The following is a 21,771-nucleotide window of genomic DNA, read 5'->3' on the forward strand; positions in this document are numbered from 1 at the left end:
CTTATTGGACGAGGAGATGTACAGTCACTAGGAGGGGCTAGCACACTTGCTTGCCAAGGTCATTAATTATGGTGACATCTTTCTGAATGACAGGATGAGGTGGATGGATGTGACCCATGTCACAAAGATGGAGGATTATCAGGCCTTTCATTTTTCTACTTGAGGAGTACTATTAATGGAGGGGCCATCGTAGACCGCTGAGCACTGGTGCCATATATCAGGAGGAGCCATGAACTCTTACAGATTGCATTGTCTGACAGTGCCATGCTGCACTACTGCCACTAAACAGGGGAGCAAACAGGGAAGCGGGCAACACCTCCAAATTACTCGAAATAAGGCATGTTCAGCTGGGTATAACTGTGTCATTGTTTAAAAACATGTAGCGTCCCCAGCCTTGTGACCGATGCCCTCTGGGGTAAGTTCTAGGCTGACTCAGGCAACCCAAAATGGGATAAGCAGTTATATAATAAATAACAATAACAGTAATAATATTATTATTATTATTAATAATAATAATAATAATAATAATAATAATAATAATACAGATGCTCCTCTTCTTACGAACTTTCAACTTACGAACTTTCAAACATATGAAGGAAAAGGACAATAAGTCCAAATTGTGTTCATTGGGCTCCCGTTTCCTGTCCACAACATCAATGTTTTGTCCTGCGCCAATTCCATCTAGTACGACTTCTGGCCGCTACTCCCACCGCGCAGCAGCGTAGCGTGCGTACTCCCAGCATCCTAGCTCTTAGTACTTGTGTATACCCTTAAAATGATGTTGAATAACGACTTACGATCATTTCAAGTTACGAGCGGCCATTTGGAACATAAGTCATTCGCAAGTAGAGGAGCGTCTGTCATAATAATAATGATAATAATGATAATAATGATAATAATAATTCTGAAAAGCAGAGCAGGTCTCACTTTTTGGACTTGGTGTTGGCGCGGGGCCTGTACTCGTGTGACTCGTCCTCTGTCCCGTTCTGTCGCTTGTACCAGTCAAAGAGAGTGCGCAGCATGGAAGGCAGGCAGTACTCCGCCAGCGAGCTCATGGTGCTGATCAGCTGCAAGGCACAGGGACGCCGCCGCCGTTAATCAGCACATACATAGTCTAACAAACAAGCTAACAGATAATGTGAAAGCAAAAGATATTTTATATTGGTGCGATATCACCACATGACCCAGTACAGGATTTGTAGCTGGATGGATGGATGGATGATCAAGCACTAAGGTGATAAACTTGTTCTTTAAGACTTTTATCCCAAAAAGCATTTATTAATGTGTGGTTAATAAGTACAACAGCTGGAAGTCTTTGTCCTTAACCACTATTGTACTCTAAATATTTGGAGTAAATGCAATAAAAAATAAAAGAAAATGCCTTAATTTACCCATGATGCTCTGAGACGATTCTACTAAGGACATAGATACTATTGCTGCAGCCCCCTGGCATAAACTAAGGCCCAAGGAAGCAGAGCTGATGCCCCCTATTGGGTCAGGCACCCGTGACCATAACCCAGAGACAGCCAAGTATGCAGATCAGCCGGGATGGACCTGGCCCTGTTCTCCTGAGGGAGAGGGGCTTTATCACGAGGTTCCCTGGAGGTACCCCTCCCCTTTAAGGGAGGGTGAGGACAGGAAGGAAAGGTGGAGCACAGTGGCTCCAGCTCGCCACACACAGGAAGGGGGGGGCGGGCCGTCTGGTCTGGGCGACCGCAAGGGAGCAGGGGCTGGGGGTGGGTTGGGGCACTGCCACAGACAGAGCGGCCCCTTCATTCAGCGCCGGGCTCGTGATGAATCCACGCTCTGTGCAGCCCATGAAAGGCTGCTAAGCCGGCTGACAAATGCCGCAGTGTGGCTCTCAAAGGGCAGGATCATGGGCCCCCGGCCGGTCCCACACCTACTGAGCACACCCCCCAAGTAAACAGCCACTGTGGCCCAAGGGGCCCTGCTGCATCTGTATGCTCTTCATTAACGCCAGGCGTGGCACACATCAGCAAAGGCAGAGAAGAATGGGCACACAGACCAGCCCTTTGCCTGTGCAGCTATCACCTTCCAAATGAAGGACATGCAGACCTGCCCTTTCTGCATGCGGCCATCACCCACCAAATTAAGGGCACACAGACCGGCCCTTTCTGCATGCGGCCATCACCCTCCAAATTAAGGGCACACAGACCAGCCCTTTCTGCATGCGGCCATCACCCTCCAAATTAAGGGCACACAGACCGGCCCTTTCCTCATGTGGTCATCACCCTCCAAATTAAAGCACACAACCTTGGCCCTTTCCCTGTGCAGCCATCACCCTCCAAATTAAGGGCACACAGACCAACCCTTTCTGCATGCAGCCATCACCCTACAAGGTCACCAGTCGAGAGAGAATCAGCACACTTTAAGCCACATTCGCTGTACGCATCCCGACTATTAATGACTGACCTGTTTTGGGCTAAAAAAGGGATGAAAATTAAGCACAATTATAAATTTAAATGTAGGGCAAATTTGTGCAGGACAGTTACACTAACTGAACCGCCAGGGGTGCAAGGCAGGATTCAGGCAGATGGTGCGTTTAAGCGCATCAGTTTTGCCACACGGAGAGTTTCGCCCTAACCCTAACAGTCTAGGTGGGTGTGAGATGGGGGTATCGGTAAAACACAGACGAGAGCGAGAAGTAAAAGGAGAGAGAGTAAAAGGAGTGTTCTTTTTGGGCCATCACACCATCACAAGTTTGGTAATGCTTTACTTAAAGCACTCATGTATAATGCATTATAGGTACCTTCATAATGCATTACAAGGCGTTCATAAATATGGCCATAACCATCTAAAAAAAGGCATAACATATTATAGCCATTTTTATTATGCATTATGAATTCTCTATGAAGCTCTCATTTATATTGCACTTTAAATACCTTCATAATGCATTATAATGGCTTATACTGACTACTATAATGTATTTGGAAGGTATCTACTATACACTGTGTTATGATGACTTCTTTAAGCAAAGTGGGACCAAAATTTGAAACAAACAACTCCAGCTGTGTTTTTGATTATTTGCCTGTCATCCTCTCTGTAATCTCTCTCTGATACTTGTAGGCTAGTTCCCGATAGGCCCCAACTCCCCGGCACAGACCTGGTCAAACTGTGGATCCTCGCCCCTCTGCAGCGACTTTGTCAGCGGCTTTTCCTGCAGAGATAAACCACCGTCAGCAGGGCAAGAGCAGGAGCATCAAATAAGATTCCGGAAGTTCTCAGCTCATTTCTGACTGAAATGAGGGAGCCCCATCAGTCAGTCTGGACCCTGGCAGCTGATGTCAGACAGAAGCGATGCTCTATTATTGGCTGCTGTCTTTAATCAGCGAGGACATATCTTGATGGAGTTCCATTACAACTCAGTCCATCACAGCTCTGTCATTGGGGATGTCAGGACCTTAGTTATATTTTTTCTTGATTGTTTCTTTATCTGAGAGCCCAGGTGAACAGCTGATGTTTTCTTCCGATCGTCTCGGATTCTGGCAAAGGCTGTAATGCAGAGGATGATGGGAACAGCAGAGGACCCAGCAAATCGTACATGAAGACGTGAATAAACAATAATTACACAATTGCCTGTAACTGCCATAGAATCTTGTTTTAGTCACAGAGGATAAACATCTGCACTTACATTAAATAATTAGTTTTGACAACGCTAGAAGTTCGTTTTTAGTCACAATACACTTTGTTCAAATCTTATCAATGGAAATGGACAAAGTACAAACATTTCTGGAATGTACCATTTCCTTCCATGGACAGGGAGACACAGTATTCATCTTTCTGCATAAGTGGACTGACCCAGGGCTTTTATCTGTAGCGATGCAGCTGGGGCTCTTGATCCGCAAAACCACACAGGACCGTCGGTTGGGGCAGGGGGGGGGGGGGGGGGGGGTCTGGGGAGTGAGGGGGGTGCTGTTGCCGTGGACTGGAGGGGACGTCCAGCTCTGAGCGAGGTGGTACAACAGTCCGGCTGACCCACACAATGGCCCGGACTGTACCTCTCACTGACCTCCCCTGTTTTGTTTTGTTTTTTCCAGCCTATGAATATTCAGTAGAGGGTCATTTTTTCGCGCGAAAAAGAGAAAAGCTTTTCTTGACGTTCACCCAAACAGAACTACAGACTCGAGGGGGAGGGACTGTTGTAGCTCGGTGTGTAGCTCAGTGGATTAGGACACTGCCTCAGTAATCAGAAGGTCATTTGTTCAAATCCCCTAGTCAGCTGATTGATTTCACAATTGGCCTCTGAGCAAGGCCCTTATCCTCAGTCGCTCTAGAACTTCTTCTGTTCTCCAAAAAGCTAGATGATCACCACTTCAGTTCCCAAAATTCTCCTCAGGGGCACCCCAGTCATTCCACGTGTTGATTAAATGTCACCACCAGCTAATTAAAATAAATTAGTTAAATAACTGAATGAGGTATTGATTAGCCAAACAAGGTGAGCTAGTAGTAAAGTCAACAAATACACGCACAAATTGGATGTTTGCTACAAACACTGGGGTGATTTTAGGAGAGTTTTCAAAATGGCTATGCTCACACACTTTAACAGACATAATATTGTGTTATAACTTATTATTTAAATATAATTATCTTTCACTGCCTAACAATTTTGCACAGAACCATGTACATCACATAGAGAGGCCATAGATATTCTAAAGAACTGGAATTTGGAAACTTTCCCCAAAGGTATAAAACAGGGCTGTGTTGTCCTCCCCAGCTCTGTATCTGCCCAGGGCAGGGGCTGCTGAGCCTCATTACACAGTCTGCTGGACAAGAACCAGCCACTAAGGAAAAATAATACAAGTCTGACATACTGCTGCCCCTGAAACCCATCATATTGGGACCATCTAATGTTCAATCGCATTAACCCAGAAATGTGTCACCCAATGTTATCCTGGGCATCTTTATACCTCAGAGGGAACATGTTGGAAAGGGGAGGCATGTGAAAAGGAAGTGAGATCACGATCCCCATGTATGACAGGTAGAGGTGGAAATTTCAGGTCCAGAAAGTATAAATCCAGACCAAGACTTTGTTTCAACCGACCAGTTGAAGATAAAGAGACATACTCGAAGAGTATTCAACTGGTTTGTTAAAACAAAACCTTGGTCTGGATTTGTACTTTCTGGATCTGAAATTTGTACCTCTGATGACTGGTGTGAAAAGATACGCCAGTAGCCGGTTAGCAATGAGCAGTGCATGTGGGAGGGTAACAGCGCTAACAGGAACGCCTCTAAGTTGGTTGCACTGGTGCCATACTGGAGATTCACTCTGCTCTTTCCACATTATTAACCCTGAGGACGTACACATATCACCTGGTGGTTTGGTCTTGGTGCCTTATCAACATCTAAAATAACACTAGATGTACCCCTTCATCCTCAACCAGGTGGATATTTTAAAAATAAGTAATCATTCAAACTTCCTCATTGTTGCACCCATCCACCTTCTACAGTGCTCAGCCGGAACAGGAATGCAGTGACTCTAGAGTAGCTCCCAGGAAGCACAAAGTTTGGAAAACCTGGAATGCGACAGCAGTCTATCACAAGGTTCACACACACAAAAGGCAACTTAGAGACACTAACTCGTCTCACTGCATGCTTTTGGATTATGAGAGCAAGGCAGAACAAAACCCACACAACTCAACACATACAGATCAGGGGTGGGATTCAAACGTCGACTTTTATTTAGCAGAAGCTTTTATCCAAAACAACATAGAATTGAGAATGCTGGGTCAGACAGTCCCAGAAGCAGTTTTGGGTTATAACCCAATGATAAAATCACGCTGCCAAATATGGGATTTGAACCAGCAACCTTCAGGTCACAGAAAAGCCATACAACACCCCCTTATCCAATTAGGGCCATCAAGCTGCCCCTTTTCTAAACTTCTAAGATTAAGTTTGAAACAAGTTATTACAATGAATTTGAGAAAAGGTTTGCTGAAAAAGCCATATGACACAGGCCATCATGAATGGTGATCATTTCAATATAAATCTCCAGCATGTCCAGGCCAGTTGTGGTTTTGAAGACTAGGGAGGTGGCAGGGGGTGCACTGTCGACAAACTCCTGCCGTAATTTAATCAGAGTGAACACATAGCTCGGTGAGAGATGAGAGCGGCCGGACCATTCCGGAACCAGAAGCGCACGCTCTGGGTAGCTCAGTCTCCAGCTTTGGTTTCTGATTTAGTGAAAACGGGAACTGGATATTTTCCTGTCTCCTCCATTTGCCCGGCTCACAGCGACCCCCTTGTAACCAAGACACGCTATGGTGGCCCGAAGCAGGCAGTTAATTTTAACCTGTATCCTTTACTGGTCTCCCTCCGTTTAGGAGCAGGCCGACATGAAAACAAACAGATGCAGATTCCTGCAAACAGCAAACGAAGGGCTTTAAAACTGCGCTATTTAGCATATCCTTTCAACACAAACAGATAACACACGTACACACACAATCAGCAAATCAGCATGACCAGGCACTGCACTTATCCAACAGGCCTTCTCCAGGCATGTAAAAACACATACTTGCACACAAAGACGCCTATAACGCAACACAGGATATAGTAAACAGTTGTCGTACTTAAATGCATCCACAGGCAATAACACACACACTCATGCATATTCAGTAAAAACAGTAAACACAAGGAGTGTGAGGGTTGGGCTGAAGTCCAGGTCAGGGATGAAGGAGCCCAGAGCGCCTCCCTCAGCACCTCCCTGAGCTCCAAGCTGAAGGTGGAGCTGACCGGTCAGTTGAGCCGCACAGTATTAAAAGCAAACGTTTCACATCCTGAAATTTCAGCAAACACTACAGGTAGCATGACTAGTTTCTCTGTCTAAGGCGAGAGCTGCCTCTCAAGAGACGAACCACGCCTGGGATGTGAGGTAGTGTGGAAGCAGCCAGCTGACCCACTAAGTAACACAAGGAACCATCACCAAACAGAACGCCCTCTTTGCCTTCGGAGCTCACGCCACTCTCTGCCACTCTCGGGGGTAACACTGGCATCGAGGCAGCTGCTTCCACTCCACTAACTAACTTAAAGGTACGAAGCTGTGAAAATGAACATACTGTAGTAGAGAACCGCCCCTCCGCCATTGGCTAAATGTCTGGCTACGTCTCTTTATCACCTGCTTAAATTTGAGTGTCTCATGAGGAAGTTCAGACTGTCCAGCCTGAAGCCCAGAGGTCCTCCCCAGCGCTGACACTCCTAACTGGGCTCACCATGAATGTATCTGGAAGTACTTCATAATGCATAAGTGTTAAATAATGCTGCTTATCATCTGTAACGTACATGTTAATGGAACCATTAGATATGAATATAGCAGTCTTTACAGCCCACGGAGGATCCGTTTATCAACACGGCACAAAGTTCCCTTTGCTCAGTATGTGAGGGGTGGGGAGGTCTACACTGAAAAGTGGGCTTGGCAGATTTTATCGACAATAATTATGGCCCGTAAGAGATTTCACAATTGGACACAGCAGGCCTCTTTGTTTTGTCTGGAGGAACTGCGTATTAAAACAGCGGGCAGGGCTGAGTTATGAGCAGGCCCGCTATTGTTGACACGTGGGGTCGTGACCTCGGTCACCTGCTCACAGCGTGAAGCTTCAAGCAAGAACGGTTTCTCAGGGTCGTCATCGTAAACAGCTCCCACGTGCTCAGACACGTTTTTTTTTCCCAAAGCTTACAGGAGCTGAGAGATGAAAAGGCTACATGGAAGTAGCAGAGAAATGGGTGGGTGTTTACTGTAATCTCTCACCAGCGGCTCGGCCATGACGATGCGGATCTTGCGTTCGGCCATGGTGGCGAAGTTGGCGAAGAGACTCTTGAGGATGTACTCGCCGGGCCGGCTCTCGGGGTCCACGCTGAGGGGCAGCATGTTGGGGGGTTCTTTCTCCCCCGGTACGCTTGACACAGGGTCGGCTGGGGCTTTGGCGTATCCGTTCCCCACTGGTGATGCTGCAGATGCAAGCGCCCATAGACAGACAGACAGACAGACACACACACACAGACAGACACACACACACACAGAGGCAGATGTCAGTCAACATCTCAGAGAATACATTTCCAGTTAACATCAATCACCCCCAACCCCCGCCAAACACTGGAATTTCAGCTATCCTCCGCTTTATAGTTTACATGACTCGCCTGATGACACAGATGAACTCTCCAGTTAGGTACAGCAAGTTAATTTTTTTTTATTTATCAACAAAGCACCTTATAAATGTGAGAATAATTACCGTCAACACATGCACTTCACTAAAATAAAAATAGGACCTGCATTTTCAATTATTAAAATAAAGAAATGTGATTAATTCATAAACCTGACTCACAGATATGATTAAATAAAGCATTATAAAGATTTAAACCTGATTCCTAACCCTCTGGCCCGAACACTGGGCTCATTCATTCGCAGGTTGTTTTCTAACCCTTCTTGAGTTTTCAGACATTACATTTTTCCTGCCCTCTGCCTCTCAGCTGCCCTGACTGCCACAGATCATTCACAGCCCACATGCATTAATTACAGCCTCATAGTCAGCAGCTGCTGTTTTTGTTTGCTGCTGCAGATGAGCTAGACTGACTTGGGGGGGGGGGGCATCATGTGACAGCAGACACAAAAACGGTAAACATCCTCATCTCTCAGGGGGGGACTGCATGGTGAGAAAAGTGTAAGAATTAGCAGTATGTGGATTTTTAAACAAAAGAAAGACACGAACCACACCTTAACAGTGCATCACATCCTAAAGAGACCAAAATAATACTAAACAAACTGAAGTTACCTGCAGCAAAACATCATCATCGACAATAAAAGTAATACTTAAAAAAATCTTGGGTTGGGCTGACACCAAGTTTCACAGCTTACAAATGATACATCTTGGGTATGCAGGTGATTCGTTTTTAGGCAGAAAACACGCCATCAATTAAACATTGCAGCTGCAGTGAGGGAACAGGACATGAACTGGACCCGTGACCCAGAAAACCTTTGACCGTGACTGCCTGACCGTGACCGCCTGACCATCTAGGTCTCCTCAGGGGCCAATTTATGTCAAACCATCATCATGCTCATCTCATCTAATGATTTTGTTTGCAAGATGCAACAGCCAGCAGACTGAGGTTATGCGCTGGAGAGGAGAGTAGGGGAGAGGAGAGGTAGGGAGAGATCCCCCGCCCCCCTGCCCATAAACTCACAGCTTTAAACAAACAGAAGCAGACCAGTGAGATCCTCAGAAGATGCAAACATTCAACCAGCAGAAAGTCACTTCACCATGCTGCCATAACCTGGTCTGTTATTTACTGTAGAATGTAAGAGCACAAGGACACTGAACACTGAAGGAAGGCAAGATTCATTAAAAGTGAATGACGCTGCTTACGGTTAGTCGCGTTTATTCTGTTTGGAATCTGCACCATCCATGCATCTGTTCACAGTTAATCTCTGATGCAAACAGGACTGCGGTTTGAAGGAGTCTGTTCTGCAGCTCGTGGTGAAAAGCGCGCACACACACACACACACACACACACACACACACACACACACACACAACCACACATACAGTCACACACAGAACCACACAAACACACAGAAACAAGTACACAGAACCACACACACACACACAGACACACACACACACACACAAAGCGCAGAGCCCGGATCAGAACTGGATTTAAGCAGTAAGAATGAATGAGGTTGCGCCAATTGACACCAAAAACAGTAGCTCCATTAAGCAATAAAAGGTGCATTTCCTTCTGTCCTACCACACATCACTGCTTTCCTGCGGCTCTCTACAGCACCCAGTGTGCATTTCACTCTCATGAGGCACTAGCGATGTCATCTTTACAGAAGCCCTAGTGATTCATGGGAAAAATCGCGGGCTGCAAACTGGAAATATGTGGCAGTCCAGTCTTGAAATGCGGACAAGAAAATATGCAGAGTGTTTTTTGATAATTAACTACAAGAAAAATTTGGAATATATTTGCATATACAGTATACACACATATAATACAGGCAGTATAGATTCTAAAAATAAATTCATATTCGTTTAAAATACACTCATGTGTGTAAGATTCGGTGGAGCCTGCATCACTAATGAGTATAAGTTATAATTCACAGACCTACACCCACATCTCTAAATGTCGAGATGTTCACTGAAGCAATTCCGGAATCCTGGGTAAGTGCCCCTTATCTCTGCTGGCTTCGCTGTTAAACGCGCCTGACTGGATGGGAAAGCCTCGATTTCGTCGAGTGCCACGAGTGTTAAGATGCCCGCCAGATCGAACGAGTCAGGTGTCTGTGGTATGCAGGGTCTCCCTCCTGGTGCCCAGAGGACAGAAGGGGAGCGGCGGGGGGAGGGGGGGGGGAATCCACTCTCTAAAAGCCACCCATCTGCACCCCCCCGCACTGCTGACGGCCTCCATGAGAAGCTGGACTGTCCCGATGATTAAACAGCTTCTGATATTACAAAGGCTAAACAGCACTTTACCTCGAACACAAACCACTACAAGCTTTTCAAACTTCCAGGCCCTGTTATCTTTGAACATAAGAACTTTAAATAGTGTTTAATAATTTTATAGCTACAGTTCTGGCTTTAAATACAAGCTTTTTTCTAGACGACTGAAGAAAAAAAAAACATCACAAAAAAAACTCACCCATTTTAAGACGGGGGAGGTTAGTTGCTCTAGATCAGTGATTCCTAATCTGGTCCTCGGGGATCCACAGACAGTCCACGTGGGGGCTGGGAGGGAGCAGAAACATGGACCGACTGTGGGTCCATGCGGACCGGACTGGGGAACACAGCTCTAGAATCTTAAGCAGGAACCCACAGAGGGTGGAGTGTGGCTGGGGGGTGGTTAGCACGCTTCCCCACCCCTCCAGAAATTCTCCCTGCATACGCCCAGCCTTCCCCCCTCCCCCCCACACACCTACCCAGGTCCTTGATGAAGCTGATGAACCTGGCCTTGCTCCAGCACATGGTGGCGCTCTCCATGCCCGCAGGCGCTGCGGAAAGCGAGCGGCGGCCGAGCCCCCAGTAAACGTCCATAACGGCGTGCCGGAGAGTCTCTAGCTCCTGCTGGCCGGGCATACTGCCGCCATGGCGGAGGGCGAGCACGTGGCGCACAGCAGGAGGTGGCAGAGGCACGGCACCCGGGCACAGCTCGACGCGACGCCACTCTCTCCCAGCTCTGTCTTCAGCCTTGTGACCGTCCGGCGCCTTCCCCGCACTGAAGGTCAGTCAGCAATTTTTAGCCGAGCCGCAACGCGCGGTGACGAGAGCCGACACGCGGGGGATGGCATAGCCCAGCGCCTATATTTATCCCTGGGTGCACACTACACCCACAGTCTTAGCCCCCCAGCAAGGCCCCCACACCCTGCGAAACAGCTTCGTTACTGCTACACATTTAGACAAATCACTTTAGCAAATGCTCTGACATACAATATTCCGAAATACGAAATAAGTGTTTATGAAAAGCCCCTGAAAGTAGGGTCACTACCATTGTCAGCGTTTACTAGTACGGTTAGCGTCCACTGGTTTGGTACCTGGTCCGGCAATGAGACAGAGCGTTCTGGCAAATAAACGGCGCTGCTACTCAACGACAAATGAAACCTTATTGAATAAAACATGGTTCAGCGTCTGTAAAATGAAAACTAGCAGATTAAACATTTGCTGGTATTTGCTGCCGTTTTGGACAAATACTCAAAACTACCCACGATTTCAAGCATTATGGGAAGTTTTGGGAGAGTGAGACAAAGTATTGTAATACTTTGCTTTTGTTGTAACAAGTGTGTCTGGCAGGCGGGGGCGCTATGGTGCGGGGCTCTCATGCCGACAACAGGCCGACAGATGCGCAGCTCAGCTGAGGAGTACGGAATAACACCTGATGGAGGAGTGACGATAAAGCCTACATGTGAAAAGCCTGAGCAATCCCACGGGACAATCCGCAATGAAACCTGCCTGGCAGACTGTGGATCAGAAAGTTTCTGTAGTGTGACATGTAGCATGCAGTTTTTCTCTGGTATCTGACAGGCATCAGGTGAGCAGCAAGCTATTAATCATTACAGATTTTTGTGAGCGTGTGTATACATGGGAGGGCTAGGGGAGGCTTCTGGCCCGGACACTGTAAATCGGAGCCTCGCTGTTAACCGCTCAGGTTGGGGAGGGCAGCTGGGGGGGGGCAGGGCCCACGCTCCACGTGCCCCAGGGCTCTGATTAAAGCTGAGATGCTAACATGTGACTCGGCTGACAGAAGACAGGCCTGAGCACAGGGAGCGTGACATCACTGCTGTGCTGAAAAGGCTTGTGGCGGGGGGGGGCACTGCCCTGGAAACAATGCTTAAGACACACACACACACACATACAGAAATAAACACGTACTCACAGGCTCACTTACACATACACAAAAAAACGTACAGGCACATGTGAACACAGATTTCTGACTTTCTGGTGATGTGCCAGCATATCAATTTAAAACCTTTAATGATTTATAATCCCACTCAGATGCAATTCAGAAATAGCTGCGGGTGACGACTTGATGGCAGTTACTATTTTTGTGGAGACATTATAGGAATTTATCCCCACAAAGTTAGCAAAACCACACAAAACCACAGAGGCTGTCATTCACTCCCACACACACACACACACACACACACACACACACACACACACACACACACATACACACACACACACACACACACACACACACACAGTTCTCAGTGAATCCTCGCCCCAATGGACTCAAACATCCATGAGAAGATGCTGTGGTTGCCGTGGCAGCACACTGACCACATGCCAGCGAATCCATGTGCCATGTGTCTGAATGTGTAAGACAACAGCACAGCCTTCCACTAACACAGTTACAAGTGTCTGACCATCTGAGCCACGTGACAAGAAGCGACCACTGGAGAGAGCATGTGGAACGGATCTGTACCCCACCAAAACCAGCGCTAAGCCTCACCATCAGGAAAATCAATCTGCTTTGACTGGTTACCACGGCCCAACTGCCAAAACACGCTGGAGGTGCGTGTTCAGGCAACATATGGAAAATAACGAGGGAGGAGAGAGTCACGCAGCCCGAGCGTCACCCAGCCATTGCGTAGCTGATGTCTGTCACACCATCTCACAGATAAAGGCTTTGTCTGAAAGCGGAGAGGACGGTTCTAGTGGCACCCCCCCTGGTGGGCACACTGACAGACAGAGGAGGCTATCTGCCGGGGAGGGGGCGCAGAGAGGCGTGTGTGTGTGTGTCTCTGTGTGTGTGTCTGTGTGTGTGTGTGTCTGGGTGGAGTTTCAGTGGTAAAGTAAACTAGCCACAAATCAACAGCCTGAAAAGCAAGTTCCTTTGTGGTGTTTCTGCTCGCTGTCACCTCCTCAGTTAACCTGGAGATTACCCCGCTGACCCCCTCTCCCATAAGAACATGCGGATGCCAGACACGGCATCCTAACCCTAACCCTGACCCCTCCTCCTCCCCCACTGGCTTCTTCTCCCCCATGAGAACATGCGTGTGGTGGACATGGCATCCCTCTGGAGAACTCCTGCCCTCCTAGGAAGGCATCTCCTGCTGCATCACTGGCAACGGCCGCCTGCTGAGTTACCAGTCAGCTGGAATCTCCGAGGCATAACTACAGCACAGCTACGCACCGCTACTCATGCTTGATCGGCTATAAGCAGACAGCAAGGCTGGAATTGAGGAATATTTCATTCTTTTTTACTGGTCTATTACAGAGCAGCATGAAGTAACGGAAATAGCGAGAAGTAACAGGAAGAAACAGGTGAAAACTGTCATGAATGCAGATAGAGAGAAAGACACTCATATTAAGTAACAGCACTACATCTGGGGCAAGTCGCTAACTAGCGGCTGGAACGTAAACAGAGGACCGTGCATCCTGCAGACAGCCCACCCACCCCCACCCCCACCCTCTCGAATCGCCAGAAAGATGTGAGCCGGTACCCACACATCCTCCACAGATTCACGCAGAGTGACACATCGCTGGTCGGTTCGGAACTTACACCTGCTATCGTGGGACGCTAACACTCGCTTCAGCAGGGGGTGCCAGAGGTCGATCCATCTCAGCACAGCTGAGCTGAGCCCCCCCTAATCCCATTACGCTATCCCCGTGTGCAACCGGAGCTATTTTAAAACCGGGACGAGATGGTACCGGAATGCGTAAGGTGACAGGGAGAGGACACCGAACACAAGAGTGCATGGGAACTTGTGCCGGACAGCAAGAAAAGCAGCCAAGAGCATGACCCCCACTCCCCCCCAACCCCCCCGACTCCCATGATGTGACTCCCGGGCTGCGAACACAGACATAGGTACTCACTGCCACTCCAGGATTTCAGCAGCGACTTGATGCTGATCTCGAAGAAGCCGGAGTCTTGCTGGCTGGCCATGGCCCCGGGGGGAGAGGGAGCTGGCTGAGGATGGGGCAGGCTGGGGGTGGCGTCCCTCGAGTGGCAGCCAGGGGCGAGCAGGTTGCGGCACCTCTCTGTGGACGAGGGCCGGGATCAGGACGGACTGCGGCTGCTTTCCCTGCCTCCTCCTCCTCCTCTGTCTGTTAGTCAGCCTCCCTCTATCTATCTCTCACTCTCTCTCTCACTCTCTCTCTCTCGATCCATGGTAGGCAGTGGGCGGTGATACAAGCTCCCTTTAAATAACCGCATACAGGCCAGGCAGCTCAGGAGACAATCTTCTTATCGGAGAGAGAGCAGGTAATTAAAACCAGCACGAGTCTGTGTGGTGAGGCACCACTGATGACACTCCGGGGAGGTCACAGCCCTCCTACTCCTCCCCAGTGCGTGCCAGTAGGGTCGCGAGGTGGGGGAGGATGCAGAGGATGGGGTTGGGGACGAGGAGCGAAGAAACCGGACCTACGTGCCGGGGTGACAAAGAGCAAGGGATGCTGGGTGACACTCCATTTTTCACAGGGATCCTGGAATTTCGCAAGTATCATGACACAGGGTTGCTAAGACTCCCCCCACTGGAGTCACAAACACACCCCCACCCAGCACTGTCGTTTATGGAGGGGCATACTATGCTGTGACACTTTGCACTGTGGTATGAAATGAAATCGGCAGGGCCAAGGAACGGCTAGATATAAACTGTTGCAAACCCCCATGGACAAATGCGACTTTGCCCCTCTAAGGGTGTTTCGTGGGATCAAGATCAAACGGGAGGGAGAGAATGAATGATATGAAAGATATGCAAAAGTAGAAAGGTCCTCACAGAATGGTCCTTTATAGGTTCCACAAAAATTCCGATTGGTTAAAATTATGGGTACCGCCTGCTCCGATCTGGGCAAATCACTGCTCCCATTCTTCCAAGTGACATCCCTTCCAGTGACATCCTCTCACTAACTAGCTGTAGAACCGAAACCTCTCAGACCAGTGGAAGGAGAAGTTCTCCGAACTGGGAGGTTGTCGCATTTTCCCGTTTGCCAGCCGATTTGCAAGAACACTTTTCCAGATATCAGCTCTAGCATGGGCTGTGTTGTTGGCCCAAAGGAGCGGTGAAACGCGGTCATTTCCTCGCCTAATTAGCTAGGAGAAAGGAGATGGTGCGTGGTAGACATCAGCGGATGCCTCGCCTAGGGAGAATATCCTTTCCGAACTTCACAGTGGAACTAAGAACAGGTCCTGCGGCCTGTTTCAGGCCAGGCTTTACATTGTTCCCAACATGCCTTACGGTCGAACGTGCTGCCTCCACCCTGGGGCAAGGCAGGGACAAGAACGAGAAGGTCCACTTTTTGAGGCAGGTTCTCCGAGGTGTCAAGAATGCCGGCAGGGCTAATTTAGGTCTCGTCGGTTACTGCAGCATACAGCCCTCAGCTGGAAATAAAAAGCAAACTCATCCAAAGAACAACATGAGGCGGCTCTTGCATTTGCACCCGCCTGTGGGCTGAATTTGTCCTTACGAAAACGCCAAATAATGGAAAGCTTTGTCGGACAGAATCAAATGCCCCATTTACTAGCAATCAAAAATCAAAAGCAGTAATCGTTAAATAACCCTGCTGTGTTCTAAATAAAGTCGAGGGAATATTTTCACAAGATTTATTTATAAAAAAAAAAAAAATCAAGTGACTAACATTTAGGCTGATGTCAGCTACCAAGGCAGGACAGCAACAGGGTACAGGAAAAGACCAAAGAGCATGTTAGCGTCTTTAGCGCTACATGAGATAAGTGGGGCTAATTTGCGCTAAAACAGTCTTAAACTACAGACTACAGCGTTTTGTTGTCCATGAACGGGACTAAGAGCGTACGATTATCCAGAAATTCCACTATCGACCACGGCGTAACATTAACGCAGTAGACCGCTTTCCACACATCCACAAACGGCACCCCGGGCTGCTGTGTCAAAACAAGAACGCACAAAATGAGCACAGTCTCTCCCGAAGGGCCGACACATCTGAAACGCGAACACGCCCCAAGCGCAAATAAACTGATCACCGAAACATTCCCTCTCAGCCAGACACGATTTTAGCTACATAATTAGAGCTCCCTTTGTCTCCCGTCTGTTTTCAAAGACCAAGCGTCAGAAAGACGTTCATGCCTGTTCTTCGCGGAACCTGCACTTCAGGTCCTAGTCATTCATCTTTTTTTTTGTCATCCCTCCCATGTTTAAGGACACGAGAAAATTAAGAAAACCAAACTGCGCTTAAATGGACAAAGACTCTAGACACCTTGTGGGCAGAAGGTTGTAAAGATGAATAATTAAACACACAAACAAACAAATACATCATGACAAATTCCACTTCACAACCACCAACACAACAGGCCCTGATGAAACAGTCAGTCATTATCATATATCTGCATTATAATTTCTTTTGTCCAGCTACAAATTTTCACTGGCAGACAATTCTGTAAGTCTTCATTGCCCAATACCACTGCTGGTCCCCCTTCTCGCTGGAAAGACTACTGCCAAAAGAATTGTTCCCATAATTCTCTACAGTAAATGTTTAAAATTAATGCCAATTCTGACTCAATAATATGACTAAAGAACAAATGAAAACTCATTGGGAGTCAGCAATAGTGTGAAACTGATAGGACTGTTCTTCAGAAATACAGGACTGAAATGTCTCCTATAAACATTTATTTCATAAACCAGTAACTTAGTGTGAGTATGGAGGGTTAGGGTTCTGCCTGAGATATGCAGGTTCCTTCCAGGGCTTTGATTTCCACTTACAGCTCCAAAATCATACACTGAGATTTGAAGGCCCCCAAACTGCCCGCAGCACCACATCCTGGCTGCTCCCCCGCTTTCTGCAATATGTCCTCAGGCTGCCAGCAACTCCGTACTGTACGGATAAGCAGCTGGAAGCTGCAGGGAGTAACTTGTGGCACGACACAAATACTACAGGCAGCACATCTGTGCGGCTGTAGTAATGAAATCGTCTGCTTTCAGAAGACCACAAGCCTAATAAAACGTTAAATGTTAATCAGACTCTAGTGACGAATGTGAGACTGGGCAGTATGCAGATGGCAGAGAGACAGTCATAAGACAAGCCCCCGGCTGAGGTTACCTGCTTTGGAGGTGTCTCATCAGATGATGTAGACGATTATGCAATTTCTAGGTTGGACTGTTCAAACAACAGCAATGAACAGCAGGAGAGGGGAAGGCTGGCAGACGGCCCCAAGTAGGTGTACAGAGAGTGTGTGAGGGGGGGCAAGATCAGGGTGTATCAATACATAGATATGCAATCATCCATCTACAATCAGGGTGTTCTGTCCCCGTAAGCACAGGAAGGGGATACATTAGATGAGATGTCAGGGCACAGACTCACAACATGGGCAGTTTTGAGACACCGATTCACCTAACTACCTTAAATAAAGCTGCCGAGACACAGAAGTCAGCACACATATAGCTGGGGGGGGGGGGGGTCAAACCACCTTAAGGGCGTGAGGCCACCTGACCACTCAAGACATATTTATCATTTTACTGTTATTTCCCCCCCATATTTTGGATAAACCATTAATAGAGCATCTCTTAGACAACCCCATACCTGAATTAATAGAAAAAGAAAGTTAGCGAACCAAGATTATTTCCATCTACCTTTAAGTAATAATTGTCTGTATGATATCATGCACTGCCTGTACTAAATGCATACAATCTGAAGCTATATAGATGTACATGGAAGCTGTAGCTTCACAGAACAACAGGTAGTTTTCCTAAAAACTTAAAGCACCAATCAGTCACGTAATTCCTCGGCTCTGACATGGAGGCCGAGTGAGCGGGTGTTGACAGGAAGTGTAACAGACATGTTTTTTTGTGAATTTCCCTCAAGATGGTGTTGTTTCTTGAGGACAAGGGCGCCAGGCTTTCAGGGAAGAGCCACCCTGTTCCAACAAGCTCCTTGCGGCATGAAATATTTGTGGAGGAGTAGCAGCTTGTCTAATGGTCCACCCCCCACCCCCCCATCCCCTCCACCCGACACTGGGCAGGACCTGTGCTACTCCTCACAGTGAAACGTAGCTTCAGAAATATTCCAGCTGTCTCAGCTTATCACTGCGAATGTCTTTGCTGCCCCCCCCCCCCTCCCCGCCAATGGCAGCAGACCAGGCCTCTTCAATCGCTGAAAGCAATGTTGACGCGACTCCCCGTATTACGACGCACCTTTTACCCGAGTACCGTAGCAACAGCGTCAACAACCTGACACCCGCTCCGCACACTGCAATGGTAAATACGAATAAATAACTACAAGTGAAGGCAGGGTTCTGAAGCGCAACTTCACTGCTGATGATATAGAAAGCAAAACTGTCACACAGAGACAGCATTTCAGCGTATTATTCAGGCTAACCCTAACCCTACAGTGCCATATTTATACTAACAGTTCAGATTAAGGGATCCAATTTGATGACACCTAAAGAACCAAACTTTTGAGTAGAGGACTTTTCTCAAACGGAACCGCGAGTAAAACATAATCACTGGATTGTTCTATTACCAAGCAGCTTTCTTTAAAAGAGCATATCTCCGCTAAGGGACTGCTACTCGTTGCAGCATCCCCACTCCTCCACACCAGGTTCCACTGCGCAGACAGAGCTGTATTCAGCCAGGATAGGCTGGATGTTGTGCCAAGACCGTTTCTTACTTCCTATTCGCCTTTATCACTTCTCAGTTCTACTGAAGTATCTCATTATTTCAGCAGCGTTGTAAATGTCATCCGAAAGTAGCGTACATGGGCTATACATATACAGATTTCTTTCTGTGGAACCAGTGCCAGTACGTTGAAAGCTGTCCAGCACATTTCACCTCACTTTATGTTGTTTTTTTCCTGTCAGTGTGGTGGGAGAGGAGGAAGAGCAATTACGCAGCCAAATTAAGTGCTTATTACCAGCACTTTCAGGCTCCACTGAAGGGCAGGAATTTAAAGCATGATCCACCAGCTCCACGCTGAAGGCTTCCAGCAGTCTGACCCCCCAGCACTCGATCCCACCCTCCTCGCACTTCCCAGCCCCATTCTCCTCCCCTCCTTTTCGCATCCCCACTTTCTTGTACCCTTGCAGACGTGTGTACGACATGGGTACGCATGCAGTCAGGCACACAGACACTCAGGCACAAGTCCTTCGCTAAAGAGCCGCTCTAGTTAACCTCTGACCCCAAGGGATCAGACAACAGTGGTGATAACCAGGAAGGGTCAAGCCCTGGAGTCAGACCGCCCGCTATTGCCACTGGCTCGAGCTCAGTGTGATGGGGCACACCTGTGGTGCAGTGACAGCTGGAAGGCAGTGCAAGGTTTGCTTAACCAGTCAGGGGGCCAAAAGAGCTGAGGAAAATGAAAGTAAAAAGCCAGCAGAGCAAAACAAAGTACTCCCCCCCCCAGCCCCCAATACCCGCACCAAAGCACCCAGCTGAGATCATTCTTCTGCTTCATGCTCGCTTTTAGGATCAGCCTCTTCCCTGTTAGTCCCAGGTCTCAATTTCTGGTCACAAAAGCTTACATTTCCCCCCATTGTTCCCCAAGCTCATCTGCATTTGGGTAGCAGGTAAGACTCATCAAACACCAACAGAAAGGGGCATCTCTGAAAAAAAAGCTTTGCAAGGAGCCACATGATCTTAGGAGCGACTTCTGCTTACTAGCTGACAGTACATGGAAGCAGGTATGGGGCACAAAATCACTTTTTTTGTTAACGACTTGCCTGCAGGTGACGCATCGATTCCCAAGAGCCCTTAATTCTGAATACACAAAGCGTCCAGGTGTCCGGCATGAGAGCCTCGGATGCTGCCTACCTTCCAGGATGGTGGGTCGTTTCCTCTGCCTTATCTTTTTCACCTTCCCTCGGAAGTCATCGGGCCGGCCGGCCATTTGGGCCGAGATCAGGGCCGGCACCTTCTCCATGCCGCTCTTTGGAGCCCAGTCATTGAAAAACATCTCTAAACAGATCCAATTCCCCCCAGAGTCTTCAGGATCCCTTTCCCGGCAGCATCAAGACAGCCTCCTCGGTGTCCACCTTGGAAGGAGCTGAGGGGATGGGGGGGGGGAGTGGGGGTTCTCCTTTCTTGTCTTGCCTCCCCACCTCTGTCCCAGGGCAGTGAGATGGAGGTGAAGCGACAGGGAGCCGTCCACAGCCACGCTCGGCACGTTCTAACCCCCGCCCGGCACCCGTCCGGGCGGTTTAGCGAGTCGCGGCAGCACGCATGAATGGGGCAGGTGTAAGGTTACTGGGCGGCCACTCCTCCTCCCAGTGAAGGAGAGCAAATGGAGAGAGGTGCAGCGAGAGCGAGAGACTGAGCCAGAGGGAGGGAGGGACAGAGACCAATGAGGGAGGAGGGAGGGATCTTAGAGTTTAACAAGGAGCCCAGAAGTCATGGTGCAAGAGCAACAGGACCGTCTGGCCTGGGAGGAATCCGCAGCGGGCATTATGCAGACGGTCCGCTCCCCCTACCGGCACGCCGTGCTTGGGCTTCCCCTTCACCACCGCTGACCGGCTGGCTGGCGACCCCACCCTTCCTGGACCACCCCCAGCGGGAGCTCATGTTGCGCCTGCGTCCATCACGCACAGCGAGCGCACACACCTCACACCGAAGGCCAGCTGTTCTGTACCATGTCGGCTGGCAAAAGCAAGTTACACCTCACCCTGAGGCCAAGACGCACTGGGGCTGCGATACGGCATCCAGTCCATTCTTAGCTCATTTTTACACTACAGGCCAGAAGCTTGGGCCCATCCTCCGATTGTCTTTAAATAAACGATACACTGCTTTTTCAAAATTTTATTACAATAAAAAAAAAATAGAAACACTTGTTTAACTGGTTTTGAAGTGTAATGCAACAATTTACTGTGCCTTGTAAATGCAATTTAATGAATGCGACTGTCTAAGTATGACTCTCATCAAAATATCCACCCCTTGCCTTTATCACAGCTGCACAGATTCACAGTATCCTTTCCAGCAATTTTTGGAAATAACTTGCTCAAACCTTCCCAGCACCTTTTCAAGCATGCAAACAGTTTTGTCTCATTTGCTAGATGCTCATTTTGAAGTTGCTGGTCTAACTCGTTCCATGGATGGACTTTCGTTAGGCCACAATTCCTGCTCCCAGGCCTGAATCCTCCGGTGTTTCTGTTGTTTAGCCTGTACTAGTCTATTTTACTTGTTAACACAACGAAGTATGCAGTCCAGCTGCTCTCAGCCATTACTTGACTGTAATAAGAGATACCGGCTTCCCTCTGTTCACATTAATCACATCCCTCAAACCATTACAGTCAAAATTCCAGTTTCTTTTGCACGTCACAACTAAGTGTTGATCTTCGGCTTTTGATGCCGCTTTCCTTGCCCCAGTT

The 21,771-nt window shown here is 48.2% G+C and overlaps 1 protein-coding gene across 7 annotated transcripts in view; it reads right to left on the reverse strand.

Annotated features, from left to right (window-relative positions):
- Positions 1-21,771, reverse strand: part of frya (furry homolog a (Drosophila)) — a 73,599-nt gene that overhangs the window by 43,249 nt on the left and 8,579 nt on the right. For 2 of the 7 annotated variants that reach the window (XM_048980673.1, XM_048980672.1), the window contains exons 1-5: positions 20,222-20,649; positions 14,322-14,486; positions 7,763-7,962; positions 3,125-3,178; positions 928-1,067 (exon numbers count right to left, since the gene is read on the reverse strand). In XM_048980673.1, coding sequence (XP_048836630.1) covers positions 928-1,067; positions 3,125-3,178; positions 7,763-7,962; positions 14,322-14,486; positions 20,222-20,363 — 701 coding nt within the window. In that variant the 5' untranslated portion in view covers positions 20,364-20,649. Of the gene's footprint in view, positions 1-927; positions 1,068-3,124; positions 3,179-7,762; positions 7,963-10,647; positions 10,734-10,924; positions 11,055-14,321; positions 14,487-20,221; positions 20,655-21,771 lie in introns of those variants that run through there. The other 5 variants (XM_048980676.1, XM_048980677.1, XM_048980675.1 and 2 more) reach the window with 4 other exon arrangements.

Source organism: Brienomyrus brachyistius, chromosome 17 (assembly GCF_023856365.1).
Source record: "Brienomyrus brachyistius isolate T26 chromosome 17, BBRACH_0.4, whole genome shotgun sequence".
Taxonomy (NCBI): domain Eukaryota; kingdom Metazoa; phylum Chordata; class Actinopteri; order Osteoglossiformes; family Mormyridae; genus Brienomyrus; species Brienomyrus brachyistius.